The sequence below is a fragment of the Pocillopora damicornis genome, chromosome 8 (genome assembly GCF_964200805.1).
Source record: "Pocillopora damicornis chromosome 8, jaPocDami1.2, whole genome shotgun sequence".
Lineage (NCBI taxonomy): Eukaryota > Metazoa > Cnidaria > Anthozoa > Scleractinia > Pocilloporidae > Pocillopora > Pocillopora damicornis.
The window spans coordinates 3,975,293-4,000,519 of record NC_142677.1 but is presented as its reverse complement, the minus strand read 5'-3'; the positions used below and the strand labels follow the sequence as shown (position 1 = coordinate 4,000,519).

The 25,227-nt window shown below is 38.0% G+C and overlaps 2 protein-coding genes and 1 long non-coding RNA gene across 3 annotated transcripts; 2 read left to right on the top strand and 1 right to left on the bottom strand.

Moving 5' to 3' along the window:
- Nucleotides 1-1,076: 1,076 nt before the first annotated feature.
- Nucleotides 1,077-5,259, bottom strand: LOC113683188 (uncharacterized). The gene is made up of 2 exons (XM_089214237.1): nucleotides 2,935-5,259; nucleotides 1,077-2,574 (listed from the first exon to the last, which is right to left on the bottom strand). The coding sequence occupies exons 1-2, from the start codon at nucleotides 5,232-5,234 to the stop codon at nucleotides 1,077-1,079; spliced, it is 3,798 nt and encodes a 1,265-aa protein (XP_089070363.1). The 5' UTR covers nucleotides 5,235-5,259.
- Nucleotides 5,260-13,634: 8,375 nt separating this feature from the next.
- Nucleotides 13,635-20,740, top strand: LOC149041010 (uncharacterized). The gene is made up of 3 exons (XR_016189049.1): nucleotides 13,635-14,017; nucleotides 14,673-14,728; nucleotides 18,838-20,740. It is a non-coding gene; the product is annotated as an uncharacterized LOC149041010 (long non-coding RNA).
- A 1,692-nt stretch (nucleotides 20,741-22,432) lies between these two features.
- Nucleotides 22,433-23,525, top strand: LOC149041009 (late histone H2B.L4-like). Its single transcript, XM_089214236.1, has one exon. The coding sequence runs from the start codon at nucleotides 22,781-22,783 to the stop codon at nucleotides 23,162-23,164; it is 384 nt and encodes a 127-aa protein (XP_089070362.1). The 5' UTR covers nucleotides 22,433-22,780; the 3' UTR covers nucleotides 23,165-23,525.
- The last annotated feature ends 1,702 nt before the right edge of the window (nucleotides 23,526-25,227 follow it).

Genomic DNA, 25,227 nt, shown 5'->3' with positions numbered 1-25,227 from the left:
GAACAAATGCCTTAACCTTACGCCTTGAAGTGATTTACATGTGAATTCGCCATGCAAAACTATCTACACGTTATCTATATAATAACAAATCAGAATACACCAACTCATCAATCTGAGGGCGATTTTTTTTTTCTTTTTGTTTTTTGACAAAATACCGAACTGATTCTCTTTATCAATTTAGAGAGAAAATTATGGCAGCTGGTAGGGAGAATTGAGAATCAAATCTTAAGAAATAAAAAGGCCAATGACTTTTTGTAATCTCAAGTAAAAAGAAACAGTGCCATAATTTTCGCATCATAAAAATTTCACCCCATATTTCCTGTTTTCAACTTTTCAATCGTGTGTTCATTTTTACTCCTCCTTTTGGGCAAATTGCATTACCTACTAAACACCAAGACCGTGTAAATATAAAAAAAAAACACAAAATAGCGATGCAAATTTAAAAGTTCTTGTGTAAAGTAAGACCAGTTTTCCTTCAAGTTTACAGGAGGAAAAGTCTTTGTCCAGGATTAGTCGCTACTCTGTCTCTTGTCTCCTTCATTCTCGTCCTCTGTCGGTTTTTGCCTAAAAAAAAACATTTTTGAGTAAGGAAGATGTGAGATATGTCCAGAAATGCATGAAGTAACGGAAATGGCGAAAATTCATTAAAATCGTCAAATCCATGAACTTTCACTCGCTCTAAGAAAATTTCGTCGAATCTGCCATTTTCGTTACTGCGTGCATTTCTGGACATAAGTGAAAACATTTTACGAGAGAGGAAATCACGTTTCCATCATCACTTGGCTGTTGTTATTGACTTAGCTTGTTCACCGTATTTATTAATTTATTAATAAATTAATTAGTCTTTTTATTTATTTATTCATTTATTTTTCTCAGATTGCGGTTGTTGCACGCATTGTCCAATGGCTCAAATGTTAAATATCTTACAAACTGAAATAACCCTACTGAACCATGACTAGTTAAACTGTCAGAATGTGCTCTTTGTGCATAACTTAAATCTTACAGTCACACAACTTTTTCTTCTCGAGCACAGGTAGATAATGTCACTTTTACAAAATTAGTCACCGGAAACAAGCTTACCTTAATTTCTGTAAGTCCAATGTCACGTTGTCTCCCATCAGCACAAACGGAGCCCATTGGCGAGGTTCGGTGAAGCCGTTGCTTCTCAACCACTTCATGGCCTGGTGAAGGGACTCACTGGCACTTTCTCCAGCAGCCAGGCGTTCGTAGAAATGATTCATGAGCTGCTCTGTTGCTTCGTCTTGTATGGCCCACGATGCCACCAACACTGAACGTGCACCAGATGCTAGGAACGCGCGAGCAATTCCAATGACTCCCTCTTGTTTGAACGTTCCACGCCCACTGTGACAACAACTAAGTACGACCAGTTTAGCACGCAGCTCAACCTTTGAAATGTCGGACATTGTCAAAAGATAGTCTTCTTCTTGTGGAATACCGTTGGTAGTGCAATTAGGGGAAAGGGCAATCTCTCCTCTGTCGGCATGACCATGAGCAGCAAGATGTATTAGACTCGCTGAATGAAGTGCTTGAAGTACCGCCTGCTTTGTTGCGTGTTCTCCTAACAAGGGCTGAACCCCCAGGAGTCGACCAACCATTTCTGCTTCCTTTCTTGCACCGGACAATGGTACTAAGTTCAGAGGACGTCCTCTGTATTGCACTTGGCCAGCCTTAGGATCACCCACTACCAGTGCACCGGTCTGACTGTGGTAGTCCGCTGGACATTCCTGGATGATTCCAAGAGTCGTCAGAGAAGGCACGATGCGGATTCTGTGGGTTTCTGATAAATACTTTCCTGCTGGCTCATCCCGTAAGGCAGCAAAAGGGACTCGGTACGAACACCTCTCAGGCACAACGATGACTTCAGGCTCTGTAAGTAAATCTTTTACAGGAGCGATAATCTGGTCATAACACAACTGAAGAATTATTTTGTTCCGTTTGGTTTCGTCACCTTGCAAAGGTGCTCGGCTCTCTTCTTGAGGAGACAAGGGAATGTCGTCACCCAGAGATCGATCTTCGCAATTCTCATTATATTTAATTCCGAAAGTGGAGGCACTCTTCTTAAAAATATCCTCCGCATCGCAAACGAATGCAGCCATGAGGGTGTCGATTTCCATTTCGGGGCTCTTTCGTAAGTCAATGTCTCCATTAGCTTTTAAGACCCACAGATGAACATGTCGTTCACAATATGAAATGTACAAAACAGCACAATTGCTCTCTTTACTCACAATGTTTTCGATCTTAGGCCGATATGTTAAATCAGTTGAGATGTGGCTCTCAGTTAAGAGTTTGTCCGCCATTAATTCTGCAAGGCCTCTAGCGCGTCGCAACTCCTCCACATTAAGAGAATCTCGCAGGCTTCCGTTACCGCCCAGTATCTGACTGAACAACTTGTAGGGGAAATTACCGTGCTTTTCTAAGAGAGACGTTTTAAATTCATCGTTTCCTTTTAGAAAATGTCGCAACTTTTCATAAATCTCAATACTTTGACGAAGATACTGCATTGCCTCCACTAACTTTGATTGAGACATCTTTACCTGAGTAATACCGAGAAGACTCTTAAAGTAAGTCATATTGTCTCCAATTTTGCTACTCATCGAGCGCGCATCCTCAAAGTATTTTTCCGATTCGTCATAATTTCCAAGGGATAAAGACACGTGTCCAAGGCATACATAACTTATTCCCTGTCCCGCCCTATCGCCAATGTTCATGCTGATAGAAAGACTTTTCTCGTATAGTTCTGTAGCCATCTGGTAGTCATTGAGCGAATAATGCAGAGTTGCCAGCCTTGCGTAGCATTGTCCTTCAGACTCTCTGTGCCCAGTTTCTATACTAATGGCGAGCGCTTTATCAAGATGTTCTTTGGCCAGCTTATTTTTACGAAGTGCTAGAAACACATCTCCAAGGTTCCCGTACAGTGTTCCTTCTCCTTTCCTGTCGCCAACTTGTGTTACGATAGCAAGTGCTTTCTCGTGATATTCTTTAGCCTTCGGATATTCACCGAGTGATTGAAACACGGCTCCAAGGTTCCCGTACTGTGTTCCTTCTACTTCCCTGTCGCCAATTTGTGTTCCGATAGCAAGTGCTTTCTCGTGATATTCTTTAGCCTTCTGATATTCTCCGAGTGATCGAAACACGACTCCAAGGTTCCCGTATTGTTTTTCTTCTCCTTCCCTGTCGCCAATTTGTGTTGCGATAGCAAGTGCTTTCTCGTGATATTCTTTAGCCTTCTGATATTCACCGAGTAAATGAAACGCGGCTCCAAGGTTTCCGTACAGTGTTCCTTCTCCTTTCCTGTCGCCAATTTGTGTTGCGATAGCAAGTGCTTTCTCGTGATATTCTTTAGCCTTCTGATATTCACCGAGTGATTGAAACACGACTCCAAGGTTCCCGTACTGTCTTCCTTCTCCTTCCCTGTGGCCAATTTGTGTTGCGATAGCAAGTGCTTTCTCGTGATATTCTTTAGCCTTCTGATGTTCACCGAGTGATTGAAACACTAATCCAAGGTTCCTGTACAGTGTTCCTTCTCCTTCCCTGTGGCCAATTTGTGTTGCGATAGCAAGTGCTTTCTCGTGATATTCTTTAGCCTTCTGATATTCACCGAGTGATTTAAACACGGCTCCAAGGTTCCCGTACAGTGTTCCTTCTCCTTTCCTGTCGCCAATTTGTGTTGCGATAGCAAGTGCTTTCTCGTGATATTCTTTAGCCTTCTGATATTCACCGAGTAAATGAAACGCGGCTCCAAGGTTTCCGTACAGTGTTCCTTCTCCTTTCCTGTCGCCAATTTGTGTTGCGATAGCAAGTGCTTTCTCGTGATATTCTTTAGCCTTCTGATATTCACCGAGTGATTGAAACACTAATCCAAGGTTCCCGTACTGTCTTCCTTCTCCTTCCCTGTGGCCAATTTGTGTTGTGATAGCAAGTGCTTTCTCGTGATATTCTTTAGCCTTCTGATATTCACCGAGTGATTGAAACACTAATCCAAGGTTCCCGTACTGGCTTCCTTCTCCTTTCCTGTCGCCAATTTGTTTTGCGATAGCAAGTGCTTTCTCGTGATATTCTTTAGCCTTCTGATATTCACCGAGTGATTTAAACGCGGCTCCAAGGTTCCCGTACAGTGTTCCTTCTCCTTCCCTGTCGCCAATTTGTGTTGCGATAGCAAGTGCTTTCTCGTGATATTCTTTAGCTTTCTGATATTCACCGAGTGATTGAAACGCGGCTCCAAGGTTCCCGTACTGTGTTCCTTCTCCTTCCCTGTCGCCAATTTGTGTTGCGATAGCAAGTGCTTTCTCGTGATATTCTTTAGCTTTCTGATATTCACCGAGTGATTGAAACGCGGCTCCAAGGTTCCCGTACTGTGTTCCTTCTCCTTCCCTGTCGCCAATTTGTGTTGCGATAGCAAGTGCTTTCTCGTAATATTCTTTAGCCTTCTGGTATTCACCGAGTGATTGAAACACGACTCCAAGGTTCCCGTAATGTTTTTCTTCTCCTTCCCTGTCGCCAATTTGTGTTGTGATAGCAAGTGCTTTCTCGTGATATTCTTTAGCCTTCTGATATTCACCGAGTGATTGAAACACGAGTCCAAGGTTCCCGTACTGTCTTCCTTCTCCTTCCCTGTCGTCAGTTTGTGTTGCGATAGCAAGTGCTTTCTCGTGATATTCTTTAGCCTTCTGATATTCACCGAGTGATCGAAACACGAGTCCAAGGTTCCCGTACTGTCTTCCTTCTCCTTCCCTGTCGTCAGTTTGTGTTGCGATAGCAAGTGCTTTCTCGTTATATTCTTTAGCCTTCTGATATTCATCGAGTGAATAAAACACATATCCAAGCCTGCTATAAGTGCATGCTTCTTCTCTTCTGTGGCCAATTGTTTTAGTGATAGCAACTACGCTTTCAAAAAGTTTCTTGGCTTCTGCAAACCTACTTGTTCGTAGATATTTGTCTCCCAGTTCAAACATTGACATTCCAGCATTGCTGAACATGTCAATAAGTTTGTTGGTGTATCTTACTGCATTTGTGTAACCAGAGATTGCGTAGTACGCATTGAATATTACGTCAGAGACATCAGGGCCGTTAATTTCAAAGTCTAAGTTGTTAAGTAAGATTACACATTCATCACACAAATTGGAGGCTTGTAGACCACGATCAGTCTTCAGAAGATATGTAGCAACATCCAAACCTATCCTGATCTTCTCTAGGATTTCACGCGTGTTATTCATCGCTCTTTTGTGTCTAACAGAATGCCTTTCTGAAATGAAATAAGGGAAATAGAGAAAACTTGAATAAATAAATTAGATGATAACATTTAGAAGCCATCTTTGTGCAACTGTTTTTAAGGCAGAGCGCTCACTTTCCTTGAAAGCTTGTTGGTTTATGCACAGCATTCCCTCAGTTTCTTTTTTCCAAAGCTAATGAGTTTTGCATGGAAACTGAACAATTGTGGACAAATTGTGTTATAAAAATGTGTTAAGACATCCAATTTTGAGACTCAGCCTATCTAGGTTTGGGGTGGGGGGGGGGGGTGCCTCCGCATCTTTACCACATTAAAAACCACTCTAACCAATCGTAGACCCCATCTTCACTTTTGGCAATACCGTAACAATACCGTAACAATACCGTAACAATACCGTAACAATACCGTAACAATACCGTAACAATACCGTAACAATACCGTAACAATACCGTAACAATACCGTAACAATACCGTAACAATACCGTAACAATACCGTAACAATACCGTAACAATACCGTAACAATATCGTAACAATACCGTAACAATACCGTAACAATACCGTAACAATACCGTAACAATGCCGTAACAATACCGTAACAACCATTAAACCGCTTATCGTCCCATTTTTAAGTCCTTAATTACGAGTATTTTCTTATCCCCAAAATCCCGAAAGTATGCGACCCCATTCTAGTAAGTCTCTTGAAAACCCAAACCTATAATAGTCAATGTAGTCGTGAAAATGCCATCTCATCCACAGACATATCCCCATTAACCGGCTATTACTAGAGTTTAAGCCCACCCACCCCCACCCCCCCCCTCCGTTCGGTTTCGACACCGATCAATAATGACCCGTCTCTTTGATGGAAAAACGATAGATAAACAATTTCAAACTGGTCCATATTAATACTGAATCCTACTGCTAATGTTTTGTCTGCGCGCAACTTATTCAGATTAAATATATCAAAAGTATTTCAGATTTAAAATTTCGTTTTTTGAATTCATTGAGTTGGTAGTTTAATTTGTGTCACACAACTTTATTGTATTATTTTTTTCAACCGCCGCATAGGCTCACTTTGGGCAGATATGCAGCGAAATTTATTTTCGACGCCTAGTATGATTTGTTAAATATCATTTCTTATGGATGCTCCATCGAGTTTTTTGACCGCGCGAGATCTAGGTGTTAACATAAGGCGATTTTTAAAAGTGTCAACATGGAGAACAAACATGGCGGCTCGATACGATCGCACAATTGTCATCTGAAAAGGTGTGTTAAAAACAGTCGAATACAAAACAGTTTTTATGTGATGGAATAAAGGGCTTCCAGCAACTGCACCGGTAATATTCATAGGCCTTCTGTGCCTGGAGAAGAGGTCTACCGAAAAGAAAACTCCGTGGGAAAGATTACCAAAAGGCGACACATGACGCGATAGACGCATGCTCAGATATAGATCTACCACTGCGTAATGTTTTGCGACAAAGAAAATAGGGATGTTCGAGAAAAATTTATCGCGTTTCCTTTGATGGAATTTCCTATGATTTTCTGGACCTTTAAACATATTTGTGCCCTTCCTAGTGCCCGTTGATAAAATAAATTCATAAGACCAAATTGGAGATGGAGGGAGACATCACAAAATTGCAAATAGCGAGGAAACTGCTCTTGCAACCCCTATTTTTTTCGGCTTTACAATGATCAGCAGGACAAATTTCCCAAATTGTGAAAATTTTTGAGAGATTTCACTGAAGCAAATTGAAGAAAATCAAGGGCAAAGCCAAATTATCAGTGGCGAGTGCCTCCCTTCTTGCTGTCTTAGCTTAACAACGAAAATCATTTTGATAATATTTACTACAGCAAACACTATTCCGAGCCTTATTCATCGCCCATCTGATGGCTTTTAGTGACCTTGAAAAGCGAAAACATCAAAAATTTTCTAGAAAAACATTACGCTGGCGCCAGCGCCAACATTGAGCAAAAACTCTATGGAGGCTCCTTAAATGATGGGAAAAATTGTTTTTTCATATGCGACGTAACAGGCGAGTGTTTTTTCCGAACAACTCTAGTTATGCCTAGAGCTTGATTCTTCCAATATTTATCTGACGGAATGATAACGTAAATTCTTTCAGAAAAAATGAAAATTAACGAGTGGCAGCCATAGAATTATGTTCAAAGAAAGACATTTCACCTTTTAAAACAGTATCCTTGTTGTTTGATAGATGGAACCAGAAGCAAGAAAGTGAAGGAAAAACTTAACCTGTCATTGATAAATGCAAATAAATATTCGTTCTTGTCCAAGCGTAATGAAGAAGATTGCTGCATTCGCTGAGTTTTCTTTTTTTGCGTGTGTGTTATTGTGGATCGAGACAAAGTGGAAGTTCATAAAAAAACGCCAAAGAGACTTATATTCAGACTTCTTGACTGAACATGCTTTGTCAATAAAGGTTTTGCTGTATGGCAAAAATAGTTCGCTCGGACAAAAAAAAGATGACTCATTTATCTTAAGAACTGGGAAAGAAAGCCCGCTGTGTTTGTAGCAAGTCAAACTTGACTGTTTTCTGCCGCTTTTGGCGACTTCATCGCCAACATTGTCCAAAAATTATAAACTTGTTTTCTTGCTCGAGATCAAAGAGGGCGATCCCAAATGGGAGGATGGGCCCAGGATTTGCTTCATATTGCCTGCGGACGTAGGAAAAGATCGGAACTTGTGCATTGTTTTTATAGTTTTTTTGCTCTTAAAATTTGATCTGCCTTGTTCCTTATTAACCCTCCAACTCTCAGAGGTGAATGATTTTTAAGTAGCTTCTCCTTTGCAATATCAAAGCATTAACAAGCGAGCAGGTGATGAGAATACAGATACTGATCAGTCAAAGGATGTCATCTTACCCAACATCAAATTCTCTAAACCTGTTTTAAGTGCCGCTCCCGCTAAGAGCGGTCCTCTCGGCTTCCCGTCGGAAAAAAGTTTTCTTTTATTTTTTGCCCAAAAGGGTTTACGACACATGATTCAAAAATAGTTTAGGCCAATGATTTTTGGCCGGACCACCCTTGTGGACAGCGATCAAAGATTTTGTCCAGCGCGCAGCGACTGCAACAATGTAGCTCACGGAATTTTATCTTGCTACAAGTTACAAGGTGTATTCAGTTAGTTCATAGACAAAATATGGAAACAGCTGAAATATTTTTCATACCAGCGTGATCAGAGGAGACCCTTCTCTTCGACCTTAATTTGCATATCAAAAATTCACTACTTCTCAAAATGCAGGCGTTAACCGAGCTGAAAAAGCATATCAGTGCATACTTTACACCAATAAGGTCACGGATTGCCTCAAATCCGCGGGTATATCTCTAGCTTCCATCCACCAACTTCTTAAAAACAACGCAAATCCATGTGTTTGCTCAATTGCGCTCGTGTCAAAGATCATTAGAATTGACCGAGATCTCCTTTTGACCGTTCAAGCTTCGTTCTTTTATCTTCTACGTTGAGGATTTTAGGTTTTCACAGCAACTGAATGGAGATTAGCTGCCGAGTTTTCCTAAAATGTTGCGTAAACGTGATCGGTCGTAACGCTTGCGCACTTGCGTGACTTAGAAAGTAGACAAAGGTGATCGGAAGGCGCCTTCTCGATAATTTACGTTGAAATATCTGGTCGTGAACTACGCACAGTGTGGAGAAGATCAAAATTAAAGAATAAGATTTGGCACTCTGGTCATAACAGACATATCGCGTTGCTTAAAAGGGCACAAAAACAAGTTAAAACAGGTTGCAGTGTTTATATATTACAAAACAACACGCATACACTCTGAAAAAAATCTTGCAGTTTCTCCCGAGATTTAGTATACGGAACCCGATGAACTAACCCTCCTTCCTGCTTTTTGTTTCCGTCATTAATGATGTTACGCTCTTAAAGACCACAACGGTTTTGAGCTACAAACTCGACATTTCCCTGCGACCATCAAAATCAACTGAACAAACCCAGCTTGATGTATTGCGTGACGTGATTGTGGAAACTTTTCTCTTCGTCATACGACTTGTTTCGCAGGTTCTACAAGTTGGAACCAAAATTAGTTAATGTAACGAATTAAAATCGAGAGTTATTCAAATGGACTGAAGAATTTTACATTTTAATGAAAATTTTATAGTTTAAATGTTTACTTGATTCATGGAAAGCAAAGATTGGAGTGGCTTTGGGTATTTCAAATATGGAGGACACTGGAAATGTAGTAAAAGTATTTTTTAGCATCCAGAACAAAAAGAAGAATGTGAGACAGTGAAAGGAGACTGAGTTTTCAACGCCATTTGTCGTAAAAGCTGTCACCAGCTGGTCATTGAACTCACTTAAATTTACCTGGAAGGCATTAACTTTCTTTTGTCGCGAAACTCGTGGATTTTAAAACTTTGAAACGACGAACGATGAGTCTTGAAACTGGAGTTTGAGTCCATAGGTAAACTATGCCAGCTGGTCTCATGAGCAGATCAAGCTCTGACGAAATTTGATAGTTTAGAAGTTTTAAGCGGATGCAAAAATCGAGACTAAAAGTCGTCATGACACAATTTTGTCTGCTATTGCACAAAGTTCAGACAGGCACTTACGAATCAATTTTTAGTTAAATAATAGCCTTCACTCTCGAGAAATTGCAATATATTACCCATGTGATCCGACTACAAATTTTATTCCGAAAACTTCAAAAACATCTCCAGTCAGTCTGGCTTTCTTTTACTACCTCACATTTTCCCTTGTGCTGTGGCTGTTAACAAGTACTTTCACCGCATTTCCAATGTTTCTTAAAGCGTTCGGATGTTTAGAACATACCAATAACTGTCATATTTTTTCCATGATATCGTGGTCAAAATGATCGGAAGGAAACAAAATTAACTTGTAATCGAAGATTTCGCTGGATAGCTGGTAGTGCTTCAAATAACTCGAACGTCGTCCCGACATTCTAGGAGAGAAATCAGGGCTTAAATACCCTAAGCCACTCCAATCTTTGCTTTCCATGAATCAAGTAAACCTTTTAAGAGTTAAAATTCTCATTAAAATGTAATTCAGTCCATTTTAATAACTTTCGATTCTAATTCGTTACTCAAACTAATTTTGGTTTCAATTTGTAGAACCCGCGAAACAGGCCATATGGCACGGGGAAAAATTTGCACAATCACGTCACGCAATATATCATGCCGGGTTTGTCCAGTTGATTTTGATGGTCGCAGGGAAGTGGGGAGTTTGTAGCTCAAAACCGTTGTGGTCCATAAGAGTGTAACATCATTAGTGATGGAAACAAATCAGCGGAAAGGAGGGTTAGTCTATCGGGTTCCGTATACTAAATCTCGGGAGAAACTGCAAGAATTTTTTCAGAGTGTATGCGTGTTGTTTTGTAAATATAAACACTGTAACCTATTTTAACTTGTTTTTGTGTCCTTTTAAGCAACGTAATATGTCTGTTATGACCTGAGTGCCAAATCTTATTCTTTAATTTTGATCTTCTCCACACTGTGCGTAGTTCATGACCTGATATTTCAACGTAAATCATCGAGAAGGCGCCTTCCGATCACCATTGTCTACTTTGTAAGTCACGCAAGCGCGCAAGCGTTACGACCGATCACGTTTACACAACGTTTTAGGACAACTCGGCAGCTAATCTCCATTCAGTTGCTGTGAAAACCTAAAATCCTCAACGTAGAAGATAAACGAACGAAGCTGAACGGTCAAAAGGAGATCTTGGTCAATTCTAAAAATCATGCAAATGATCTTTGACTCCTATCACTGATTAAAACAAGGTTTTGCACAAAGTATTTAGAATAGGGAAATGACCTAATGCTAAGATTGTTTTTAAGAAGCTTACCTTACAGACAAACACGTGCTGAGTTTAAAGTGATGATCGCGTGACATACATAAACCAAAAGCAAGAAACTGAAATAAGACGCGAAATAGAAAGATGAATGCAAATAGCAAGAGTCACGCGGGTGAAGAACAAGATATTGATTTGAACGATAAAAAAAATTCCATTACAATTAAAAGAAAAAATTTTCCGGTTAATTTTCCACGATTTTTGGTTGGAATTTCACTGTCAATTTTTACGCTGAACGGCTAACTTCCCTGCCATTTTACGGCTACCGGTCAACTCCATTTACCCCACTTAAAAATCTATCACCAAATTTAGGCAAGTCTATGTCAGAAACATGTTAGGATTTAGAGAGACAGAGTTTAAATGAATTAGTCTTTTTAACCTACTTACCTTTTGAAATACGTAAAGTTTCCCAGCTCAGTATCCTGATCGTTTGATGAATGAAACCAAATCAAGATATTGCCTGCAAAACAAAGATTTATGAAAATAGCCAGTGTTATCAAAAAAACCCAAAATAATGATGATAATAATAATAATAGCAATAATAATTACCAATGTAGACTTAGATGAGATTAATGTAATCTTTCTCTACTTCTGAGATTATTTGTAATGCTGGATGCTTTATCATATAGATTTCACCGGGTTTCGGTCCAAAATATTTCGGTTTTCAGACACGAGAGAAGAATATTACTGAAGATCATTATTCATCTTACCTTGCAAAAATAAATCCTGTCTCTTTCGGTGTTATTTCTGATCGTATGACAAACGGAACCAAAATTAAGAATCTGAAAAAAAAAAAATTCCAGCAAAACAAAGATTGGAGAAAAATAACTCGGGTGAAGAGAAATTACGACCTTGTTCGGTAAAATAATGATGATAATAATAATCTAATCCCTAAAAAAATATTATAACATCTGTTGCTTTCTTTTTCCTCATTCCTGTTTCTTAAAGAAGAAACCTCTGACAGAAATGAGAAGTTATATCACCAACGATGATACGCACGTATTTTTCACAAGATATCATCAAGATCTCATTACTAATTCTCCTTACCGTCTCCCATACAGTTCTTGTGACGTTAGTTTAGAGAATTTGTTATAAGATCAACTTAAAATCTCCTAAATGATATTTTTTTAATTATTATTCTCATCACTTGTCCGCTTGATATTGTATTGATATTGTAAGGAGAAATTCTCTCTTGGTCACTCATGGGAGCTAAATTTGGTGGAAAAGTTGCAAGAGGACTAAAAAGTGATCTTCACCCCTTACACCAGTTTGGAAGACTTCAGAGCTGATACGAAGGTTATTGAGGGGGAAACTAACAGGGAACACCCACGGATTTTGTGAAAATGGTTGTGGCATTTTGTAAGACTTATTGCGGAAATTTGTAACAAAATCGAGTTACGCATTTTGTATGATGGCTACAACATTGATGTTGTGGTTTCCAGCCTATCGAGTTTTCTCCCAACCTCCCGCGTGTTTACATCAGGCTATGTAAACACGGAAACCATTTTACATTTCTTTTATAAAATAACTAATGAAAGAGGAACGAAAACCGTGTTTACTTACGCTTATGTAAAATGGTTTTATGGCCAATCAGAGCGCGCGTACTATTTGAATTACTTTATAATTTGTAATAATCGTCAGGCTACCCAATTTCTAACAACATCCTACAGCAAATTGTAGTATGTTGCTCTTTCAAAGAAGGTACTATTCCACAAATTGGGTATCAGTTTGCGGTTTTTTTCCTTTGAATAATGTTTGACAAGCGTCAAGTCAAGCATCAGACTTTAAAGGAATAAGACACAACACGTTTGCAATGGCAACAGAAAAGTATCCAACCGTAAAGGCACACAGCACGGCGCACTGGTTGAGGGCACACACTTGGCAAGATCACATTTCGCGTTGTATCCTTTACAAAACAATAACGTAAACATTTGTTTTCTTTTGGAAACAAATTGAGACAATGTCACGAAGAATATACTACTTTCGTGAGTTCTGTTCAAGAGATTGTAACAAAAATATTAGCGGAGCTTGCAGCGCGAGGCTGAGAAAAATTCAAGCCTTTTTTCCCAATCTTCGTTTGATACTAGCTTCAGTTTATGATTCAAATCACGTTTCGGTAAAACAATTACCTTTGTATTCATCGCTTTAAAACCCTCGCGCCCGTTCATCGCTCGAATAACATTTCAAAGTGTTCCTATTCTTTAAACTATTTCTTGTCCTACCTTTTGGAATATTTAATACAGTCGTGGTGTTTAGGGAAAATATGTCAAACTACGGATTATGTCTTGCCTAGAAAGTTTTAAAATGATAACGAACGGCGTGAGCAAGTTTCTATTATTCTCTATTCACTTAGCTATCTCATGGTTTAAATTATTCATTTAAGAAAAAAATCGCGCTTTGCCGGAGATTTGTTGTTTTACCCTAAGAACGAAGTGATAGCAATTCCCAAAATTGAAATATAATGAGATTGAGTCAGCGATGTTCATGTTTACATTGAGTCTGACGCGGTAATTTGATTTTGACAATATTGTCATGTGAGAACCCGTCAAACATCTCAGAATATTAAATTATGGAGTGCAAATGTGTGGTGCAAACAAACTCACGGGGAAAATGGAGTGAATTTCATTGTTTGGTCAGGGTACTTTTCAGCGCTATGTTTTCATGCTTTCTGCTCGATTCGTTCGCACTTCAAGAAATGTTTTGTCTCAAAAAACATGGAGCCACTTTCTCTTCGCTCGACATCAGTCGAGGCGTACCTAATGCTCGGGTTATGATGAACATGCTTGCGATACAATAATTTTTTCCTATTACTGGAAACTGAAGAATCGATCTCTGAAATTGATAGTCATCACATTTTTCAAGAAGCGTCCGAGCTGTGATCGTGTAATTAAACGGGCTCCTGGCAATATGAGCTCACAAGCACGCTGGTAAGCACATGGTTAGCGTAAATAATTGTTGTTTACAGTTGTCGAATTCGAGTTTTCGAGAGTCCGTTTCTGTGACCTTCCTGGATATTTTCTGTTGAATTCATTGAGGTACAATCTCGGAATTTCATAAGTGATTATGAACGATAAATTCTTATCAGCACCATAATTTTGGGGAGTTTTGCTAGCACATTATCAGTTTACAATTCGTGAACCATTTCTGTATTAAACCTGCTTGGATATTTTCTTTTGAATTAATTGAGTCACACTCTCAGAATTTTAATCAGTAAAAGAACGATAAATCCATATATGTAGCACGAGTGAAGCACACTTTAAACTTTCCTTACGATTTTAGGATACTATACTCAATTGGCTCTTGATAAGTTGGCCTGGCATATCGCGTTGATTATTTTATTATTTTGTGGCCCCAAAGGCCCGGCTTATGAATCTGGAGGTACTGAACTTGATATATTTGTTACATAAGGCATCCTTCAAGGAGGAAGGTTAGAAAAAAATATCTTTTACGACCGTATATTGTACCCGGTTTACATTGCTTTATTTTATTGTAAGAGGTTTCCTTTTATGTAACATATATCCATTCCTTTAAATTCCTCCTTAACCTGCCTGCAAATAATTCAATTTTATGTTTTAATTAAAGTGACTGAGAAGATAAAACAGAAGTGTTTCAGAGCTCTCTTTCCAGAATGAATTCAGGTGAGAACATCAGTAAACTAGTTGATGTCATATGCTTCGCATGAATCTTTAATTTCAATGGCCTGATTTTTTCACAAAGCCTATTTTATATCTCTGTGTGCTAGCTAATGATTAAAATCTTTGTGAATAGATATGCTATACTTTAGTAGCTTTTTTAAATTCCATCTTTGAATTTTTGGCTTTTTCTATTTTAAAATTCATAAGTGGCATTCTCTTTTCATCCATGTTAAGAGATATTACACATTTAGACATAGTTTGAAGCTACACTGGTTTGCAGATTTAATGAATGTAACCGAAGAAGTTACAATTCATAGACCCAACGTTTCGACACTCCTGTCTAGTGCCTTCTTCAGGGGTGATCTAAACGCTGCAACAAGAGGTCCTTTTATATGATCACTAATTAGCGGCCTTTTTTCTGACGAGGTGTAAATAGGCATCAGGAAGCAGACCGCCATCGTCACGATTTAAAGGAGCGTGGGCAGAGTTAATGTGCCAAGCCTCCAAACAAAGCTATTCAAAATTCTCTTGATGGGTTCATAAGGGTGTTACTGAACCCATCAAGAGAATTTTGAATAGCCACAATGTTAAAGTTGCTTAAAAACCTTTTCAGAGTTTGGGGCATATTTTCGCCAAACCTAAGGATCTTGTCGCGAAAGAACAACGAACCGACGCCATTTATTCTATTCCTTGCAATGACTGTGATAACGAATACATCGAACAGACCAAACGCCAGTTTGGTACACGGTTAAAAGAGCACCAAAAAGCGGTTTTTCTTTGCAAAAAGGAAAATTCAGCTTTATCGGAGCATACTTGCCTAACCAACCATACAATTGGGTGGGATAATTCTAAAATTATCACCACTAATCGGCGTTACCACCAGCGCCTTTGTTTGGAGGCTTGGCATATTAACTCCGCCCACGCTCCTTTAAATCGTGACGATGGCGGTCTGCTTCCTGATGCCTATTTACACCTCGTCAGAAAAAAAGGCCGCTAATTAGTGATCATATAAAAGGACCTCTTGTTGCAGCATTTAGATCATCCCTGATGAAGGCACTAGACAGGAGTGTCGAAATGTTGGGTCTATGAATTGTAACTTCTTCGGTTACATTCATTAATTCTGCAAACCAGTGTAGCTTCAAACTATGTCTGATTGTCCACCTGGTTGCCGTGTGAACTTTAATATATATTACACATTTGTTTAACTAAAATCTGAATCATGACGTGAACTTAATTTCAATGAGTTTGAAAGATCATTGTACATAAGAACACTTTACTGAAGTAACATGTATTTGCTGTCTTTCTGGTACATATGATTGCCATATGTGTCTTACCCCTTTAACTCTCAAGATTTCAGCAGTAATTCTCCTTACTGTCTGCTGTATAGTTTATGTGATGTTAGTTTGTAAAATTTGGAATTGGATCAACCATTTATTCTCTAATTGATGTTTTTCTGTATTCTCGTTACTTGTCTGCCTGATGTGATACTGATAGTGTAAGGAGAAATTCCATCTTGGTCACTAGTGGGACTAAAAGGGTTAAAATGGGAGATTTCATTATATTGTAATGATTAAAATTTTCTAATTTTCTTATTTTTCATGTAACAAAAAATGTGAAGAGAATCTGCTGGTAGCTTATGTCTGTAATGTTTAAGTGTTCATGGGAAATGCTTTTCTTTGAAAGCAAGGATACAGAAGTTTTCAAAGCTGATAGAAATAAGCTGTTTGCAAGTAATGAAGAGCAAATTGACAATCATACCTTAATACTTTACATGCTTCATTCAAACATGTCAGTTGTGTATACCTACCATTGTAGAGGTGTCTTTACAAAGATTTTTATGTGTGGCTGTTGTTCTTTGTTGATCTTTGTAGCCCAAAAAGCTACTAAAGGCACTGAACTTCAATTTTTATGTACACAAGGCACCCTCCAAGGTGGAAGAGTAGAAGACCATAGAATAATGTTTACTAGGCACTTGCACTTACCATAATTATATATTCAAGCAATACTCTATATATATATAAAACTGACTATATGATGTCTTTAACCCTTTACACCCAAACATCAGTATGCACATTGTCCTTTCTGTCCTCTATACATTTCCTAATGTGTTAGCAAGGAGAATTTGTTCAACAATCAAGAGGTTCTTCAGTTGATTATCATTTCCTTTATTCTCTCGACCTTAACGCTTGAGTTAGGGATGATATTGAAAAGAAAAATAAGATGCTGGTCACTCTCAGGGATTAAAGTGTTAATAACTGTAAACATTGCATATGCTCCTTGCATTTGTTGGCCATAATAGTTAATGCTGTTAGGAAAGCAAAGAAATAAATGAACAGAAGACAGTAAAACCATAATGGTAGAGGAAACATCACAGACTACTTAAGAAGGGTAACTTGGATTGTGCTAGGTAATTCCTCTTTTTCCCTTCATGTTTTTTATTCAAATAAAATTTAATCAGTGGTAAGGTTTGCCTACAATGTGTCAAATTACCAGTGTGGACCTGATTCTTCTCAGATGTCAGCTGGTAAAAGATAGATACTAATAGTAGATGTCCATAGGAAAATTGCACACTCTTAACATATTATCACACTGAAGTGGTGGTGTGATTGATTTGTGATATTTAGAATGACAGAAGCAGGAAAAACTCATTGAGCTTTTTCATATTCCCTAGTATTAGTTAATGTGATTTTGGATTGTACATTCAAACTGGGTGAGATTAAATTAATTCATATCATGCTTCATTTTGGTTTGTTTTCATGGAAAGGTAATTGTTATTATAGTTTACAGATGTTTTGGTTTCCATCCCAATTAACTCTTTAACTCCCAGATCAAATTTGTAATTGTCCTTACTGTCAACTCTACAATTCTTACAGTGTTAGTTCAGAGAATTTACAAGTGCACTGATTGCTTCTATATCTTCAACTGCAGTTCACATATATGATTTTCATATGTTTCATATGTCATTTATTTGCCACTTCCTTGGTTTACTTGGAACCAGCATAATGACCAGCTCCCAGTTGGCTTGTTAGGTCAATTGGTAGAGCACTGCACTGGTTTGCAGTGGTCATGGGTTAAAATTCTGTACAGCCCTGAGTAATTTTTCAGGCCTTTTCACTACAGTATAACTGCTTGTTGATATGTAATGTTCATAACTGGGAGGATTGCTTCCATATTCGTTTCTTCAACGGCATTTTCATAATTATATTTTTACAATCAACAATTCCTTTGTTCATCATCATTATCAGTTCTCGCGCCAGTAGCTGCATTAGGCCATCAAATATTATTATAATACTAGTTGTGTAATTGCTTTGCATCTAACCCTTTAACTCCCAGATCAAATTTGTAATTCTCCTTACTGTCAACCATACAATTCTTATAATTTTGGCTCAGAGAATTTAGTATTGCATCAACTAATTATCCCCAAATTGATGTTTGTCTTTATTCTCATCACTTATCTGGTTGATACTGTATTGGTTGCCATCCCAATTAACCCTTTAACTCACAGATCAAATTTGTCATTCTCCCTACTGTCAACCCTACAATTGCTACTGTGTTAGTTCAGAGAATCTAGTATTGCATCAACTAATTATCCCCAAATTGATGTTTGTCTTTATTCTCATCACTTATCTGGTTGATATTGTATCAATTGATATTGTAGGGGAAAATTCTTTCTTGGTCACTCATGGCAGTTAAAGGGGTAACATTCATAACAAAGTTTCATTTAACATAGAATGTTTCATGAACTTTTTTCCTTTCTCTTCAATACCATTTACTATTTCTGGAGCACAATTAACCCTTTAACTTCCAAGATCTCATTAGTAATTCTCCTTACTGTCTGCCACATAGTTCTTGTGATGTTAGTTTTGAGAATTTGGCATTGGATCAACCAATAATCCCCTAATTAATATTTTTCTTTATTCTCATCACTTGTCTGCCTGATATTGTACTGATATTGTAAGGAGAAATTCTGTCTTGGTCACATATGGGAGTTAAAGGGTTAAAGGAAGCAGGTTATTTAAAAAAATTATAACTTTTCATTTACTAAATGAAAAGTTATATTTAGGTAATTATTTGAATATGTGAGTAACATTTGATGTTTTCACATGTAACAGGATGATCAAGCTGAAGATAGCCTCAAAAAAGAGTGAACTCTAATGTAACAGTTAGGTGACTAATTTGGAAACATGAGCATTTGGTAAATACACCATGGCTTGCAATTCTGATGATTAAAGTTTGGTGGGGTGATTGAAATGTCAATCCTAATGCAGGAACCATCCACCTGACCTGTATAGTCATATGCTATGAGATAACTGTAGAAAAATGCATTTGTGTGCGATGAAATATTTTAAGTACAGTACCACCTAGTAACAAAAATTAATGATTTCCTGTAAGCATGAACGTTTGGGAGAAGTTATGGTGGTAATTGACAGGATGTATAGGGTCTGATGATTGTAAGGTATATCTTTCAGCTTTCAAACTTTCAACTTTGCATGAATTGTAACTGTTTACCATATCTATTTCTCTGTACCTTTAGCCCTCAAAAGTTAGTGGGTGAGTCAGTAACCTGACTTCCTTTGTTTGGAATTGTGTGATTATTTAATTTTGCGGTGTAAGTTACTGCATTGTAATTAACATGTAATATTATTATAATTCAGATTGCATTTAATACTCTTGCTCAAGCTTTCATTAATGCATGGTGTTTCTTACCAATGTTCATACCAAAACTAAACATTGATATCTGGAAATGGTCACAAGATATGTGAGTTTTAAAGGGTCCCAGGGAATCTCGAAAAGCAAGGATCCTCCTTTAATCAGGACTGAAATTAATGGGGGCCCTCCTGTTTTAATTCATGTTTTTACTTTGACCTGCCTCCTCCCCTGTAATATTTGGGGCACATAAATGAAGAGAACATTTTTTGTATTTTGATGCATAAAAGTTAAACCTTTTACTCCCAAGATCTGATTGTTAATTCTCCTCTGTAGCTGCTACACATTTCCTTTTAAATTAGTTATGAGAACTTGGTGCTAGATCAAGATAGCAGCTTCTACCTGATAAGTTTGAATATTCTCATTACCTGTTTGCTGAAGAATGTATGGATATTGTAGGGAGAAGTTTTATGTTAATCACTTCTGGGAGTTAAAGGGTTAAATTAATTTGACGTCCATATAATGCACAAAGCAAGAATATAAATGCCTTAGCCTGATAGGTTAAAAAATTAAAATAAGAGAATTGTACAGACCATGTCTTACTTTTTATCCTCTTTTGGATATTTATCCAAATAACATAGTCGCTATCAGTCTCATTCACTCTCAATTTCCACTGAGCTTGTGGAAAGATGATAACATCAGTATTACTTTAAATGAAGAAAGGAAAGCCTGTCCTCTTACCACAGATAGTTCTTTTGGGCATTATCATTAAAAAACCTGGTTTAATTTGTACATGAAGGTGATTGTTCCAGGTAGGCTAACCTCACAAATTAGTTGTGGAAATTTCTTGAACCTGTTGTGGTATGAATGTTTGACTCAATTTTACCTCACTAACCAAGATGTAAACTGAATAAATAGAAACTTGAAATTTATTTGTTCTCCTTTTGAAGTGTGCATCAATATTTCAAAGTCATCTTAGGCTTGAACTACAGGTTTAGAGGGAATCTACATGTAGTTTCAACATATAAAACCCAGGATTATGACTACTTTGAATGACTTTACTACGTGCCCTTAAGGTACAGGCAAAAGGTTTGCTTAGCTTTTTCATTGGTACACATTTCTTTTTCTAAGAATCTTGTTTATCCAGTCTATGCTGAATTCTAATTTTTCAACCAAATTTTCTTTTCTTTTGAATAATTTTATTCTTAGATCCCTTAGTATCAGTTAATATTCATGTAATCAAAATAATGACATGAAATCTTGCAGATGTATGGCATATTATTTTTCCCTCTGATCCTCCTAACATTTTATTACATGTAGGGATTGGTATTGGCTACAAAATTTCAGTCAAATTAAAGTCTTGTGCACAGCCTATGCATCAAATTTATATAATAAAATATTGTATCCTTCTGAAAACTAGTTTATCAGAATAAGAATGAATTACCAGGCACAAGTTTGGCTTTCACAATGATAGTTTCCAGGTTTGAAAAAAGTTACTGCCTACTAAATTCCTCAGTTCCTTTGCCCTGACAGCCCAACCTCATCAAAAGATTGCCAACAGGAGCAACAAGCAAATTAATGATACAGACAAGGGAGCCTATTCCTAAATACACCCTCCTAAATCCTGTTAGCTTATTATGGACATGGCATTTCAAACATGACATATGCCACAAATTTTCCATCCCTTGATTAATTATTTTGTAATGGTGTTTACAAGTTGTGGAAAATGGTTGTGTCGGAATATTATACAAAGACTTGCCAGGAAATAGTCAAATGACTGAAAACCTTTTTATATTTACATAAAAGTTATTGTTGCATTTCATGTTAAGATGTTGCAACAACTCCAACTTCCAGTAAATTCAGTTAATGGCAAACACGAGGAAATACCATCGAAAATTTTTCAACATATTGAATATAGCCAATAACAACATCAACTCAGCTTTTAAACTAAAGATAAAACTTGATTGATGCTTGGAATTGATTTCTGTGATGTGGAAATGAAGTTCAGGTATCATCTCGCGTTTTCTTGAAGAAATCCACATCATATGCAGTTACACCAGAGGTTACCGAAATAAATGACAGAAAATATAAGAAAACGACGTCGTGTATTTTCAGCCAGAGGACAATAATGACACAGAATAGCTGAAAGCGAAAAAGTTTAAAAAAATTAAAGGTTCAAACAGGAGTCAAAGTTACTTTTCTTTTTAATTTTCTACGCTGAACAGAGGTGGTTGAAACGTTAGGGAAAAACGGTGGGGTAAGCAGTCATACCTGGCAACTTCAAGAGAAGATATTACGATTCTGGCGTATTGTTTTACTGACTCGCTGTGCTCACGTGAATACACTCCAATCGACTAGACCTAGACTTTACCGTCGTTTCTTTCAACATTTGTTGAACACTCAAAGAATTCTCGAATAGAAAGTTGTGCTTGAGTGGAACATTTGAACGCAATTTTGTCCGGGGGGGGGGGGGGGGGGAGGAAGGGAGGCGGGAATTTAAACGAACCAATCTTCAACAGTTCAAATACTCGTGGGGTCGCCCCGGCAGGGATGTTGAAGTTTTGAATTAATCGACGCTTAATGAGTTCTTTTGTAGAGTGTACATAGAAGTAACAATGACCATAGCTAAAACTAGCTAAATAAAAGTTGCACATCTACACTAATGAGGCGTTTTAGTTTGATATGGCATAGTTTTTGTTGCGGCTTTGCTTATCATCTATACTAGAACGCCCGTAAATGGTGATGAACACGGAGACTTTTTGTCAACATCTTTAAAAGCGAAGCATTCTGAAAACGCTCCGTTTTGTGCGAAGACAATTGAAAACAAAGACTTTTGAAAACGTTGACCAAAAAATGCATCCCATGTATACTCTTGCTATACATTTCTCTTTGTGTTTTCAGGTGTTCTAATGTTGAGGATAATCGCAAGTGCATCGAAATGTACGCGTTTACAGATAAAAAGACGTTATTGTACGCAGTAGAGAAGAAAACAAAACACTATCGTGACAAAATATATTTTCCTTCCTTTTGTTGGAGACAAAGACAGACTCTTTTGAAAACGCTTGGTGTGGTTGGGGCCGAATGGGCAAGGTATTTTTTCGTTTTTCACATCTATTCGATTTCTGCAAAGTGGAAGTTGTCACAGTGTTATAAGTAATAGCTTCGTTGGTAGCTCGGATCGGAATCCACCAATCACAATATTCAAGTTGACCTGGTAACCTTTGGAGTTCAACTTCCACAATTGACCAATCAGACAACGAGGATTTTGATCTCTTGTTGAAATATGATACATCCTCAATGCATACTCTTATCATTGGCGCCAGAAACAGTTTTATGTGGCGAAGCTTACAACTTTACATTGTGTTTCATCGAATACTGTGGTGTAGCAGAGGGTGAGTCTGTGAAGTTATGGCGAAATTACGTAAACCCTCTCGTGATGTTACAGCAGAGAAGAAAGCTGGTACAGTGAAATCTGGTGTTGCAGTCGATAAGAAGAAAAGGAAAGTGAGGAGAAAGGAAAGTTATTCACTTTACATCTACAAAGTGTTGAAGCAAGTTCATCCAGATACTGGAATTACAGCCAAAGCCATGGGTATCATGAACTCGTTCGTTAGCGACATTTTCGAGCGCATAGCTATGGAGGCCTCTCGCCTGACGAAGTACGCAAAGAAGTCGACAATGAGTTCCCACGAAATCCAAACTGCTGTACGGCTGCTTCTGCCAGGTGAACTTGCTAAGCACGCAGTCAGCGAAGGCACGAAGGCTGTAACCAAATACACAAGCAGCAATTGAACGAGCAGTACGATATTTTCTTCAAAACAACGAGCCTACGTCTGTGTAAAGCTGTGATCAACCAGTTAACAGATGCTGTTGTTGTTTATGTTGTTGTTAACTCACCCGAGGTTTAAATTATCCGACATTTTGAAGCGGTAGAGATGCTTAACTAATTTCATTTGACAGACAAGTTTTCCAACCGTTCTGAAATGACTTAACGAGTGGATATGGCACTTTCCATTGTAGTCTTGTAAGTTGTTGAAATAACCAGCCGTTCATTGACAGAAGATGTCGACTTAAGATCAATTGAGAAACTTTTGTATTTCGTATAATCTCTGCTTCCGCTGAAATTAAAAGAGAAAGGCGTTTCACTTGAAAAATTTTCTGATAACGTGTCCCAAATTATTGAAATGCATGCCTTACAGCACTCGCTGAGTTGCAGAGTTTGGATCAACATTACAAAAGATGCTCAAACTGCATGTGCTACACGCTACAAATTAATTTTTGTTTACAATCGCTAAATATTGATTACAAGGCAATAAAACGCGAGCGAGGATTCCTTGCCTTCATTTCCAAACGAGCTACTGCAGACTTAAACGCGAGAACCTTGATTATTATAAAACAACAGAGGAATTGGGGATATTTTGAATAAGAATGACGCCGAAACCTTGTGATCTTTATTAAAACGAAATGCTAATTTAAGGGTTTCGTTTCACTAGCCGATGATCGCACCTTTACCTTGCAGCTCTGTTCCCCAGGCCTCTTAGGATCCCAGTCACCCCAATAAAAGGAAAGTGGTTCTTTCAACTTTTACTTTTCATTTTCCTCTTTAAAGAGAGGAGGGAGGAAGTGAGTGTGCTGAAAGTTTACATTCACTAAACAGGCGAAACGATAGGAATTAGTGATGGCCACGTACGAAAAACAAGGAAGTGAGTGCGAACATTTAAATCTGGACTTGTTATTCAGAATACGGAAACATTGAAAGCAATAGAAGTCTTATTTATACGCTAAATAACGTTTTCTAAAATCTTGACGCAATATCCGATCGTGAAAATGATAGAAAAAGACTTGAAACCTATTTCTCCCAAAGTCCAATTAGCAGATCTGTCTATGATTGCAAAAATATAGTTTTGTTATCTCAATAGTTCATTGGCTAACTGAGCTCAGTGATTTAAAGTTCTATCGAATAAAACAGCTATTTATCTCCATCGATTTTGTAACGAAACACCTTCGCTCCCCTGCTCCCAAAGAAATCACTAACACAAAATTTCTTCATACAGCTCCCATATCGTTAAATATGAAGGTGATGGCAATAGGAATATCTCAACTAGGAGGTATACTGTACGTGTTTGATATGACAACTTTTTTAAAAAGTGATTTGGGAATTGAATGTCGAAAGCAATCCGAGATAGCGGTGGTTTTGCTTTTCTTTTCTCTGTGATTGGTTCAGAAAAGTCAAGCTACTCACTCAACCAATCAGATCCAAAGGTAAAACTAATCACGTCTTGGTCGTCCTCGTTTTCCCGCGTTTTAGGCTGTTTGTTCGTTTGTACTTTGAGTTTTGGCTCCTAAGGGTATCTTCCTTTCTCGTGATAGGCCGTTTTAGTTTTATAACACTCAATCGAAAAGCGCTCTTATTAACAATTCAAGAATATTTGACAGACTATAAAGAGAATCAAATCATTCGGGCGAAGAAATCTAACCGTCCGTGAAATGGACACCACTTTTAAGTTCAAGCGTTGTTTTTAAGTCTCTCGTTGAATATTATGTCTGGATAAAGAAAAGGTGTGAAGAAAGTCATTCCTTTGGTATTCACACGTCTTGCAGCGTCAGGATTGGCAAGTTGAAGAGTGTACCTCTGTAAAACAGAAGCAACAATTATGCGGGTGATTGCCTGGGCATACGGATAATCCAAGCATTTCCTTGGACCCAAACCAAAGCGGAAGAGAGAGCCTAGTACTGGTCTTACGCCGTTCGCGAAGCGACTGGAGTCGAATTCGTCAGGGTTTCTCCAATATTTCTCGCAAAAGTTCAGTGACTGGGCATCCACGCAAACGAGAGTCTGTTTAATGAGATAAAAT

Bases quoted from the DNA above. Each gene is read 5' to 3' on its own strand.
- LOC113683188 (XM_089214237.1), bottom strand. From the start codon at position 5,234: ATGAATAACACGCGTGAAATCCTAGAGAAGATCAGGATAGGTTTGGAT. The intron at 2,575-2,934 runs GTACGGGAACCT...TTACTTTAAGAG, and splicing joins AGGAAAGGAGAAGGAACACT to TCTTCTCGGTATTACTCAGG.
- LOC149041009 (XM_089214236.1), top strand. From the start codon at position 22,781: ATGGCGAAATTACGTAAACCCTCTCGTGATGTTACAGCAGAGAAGAAA.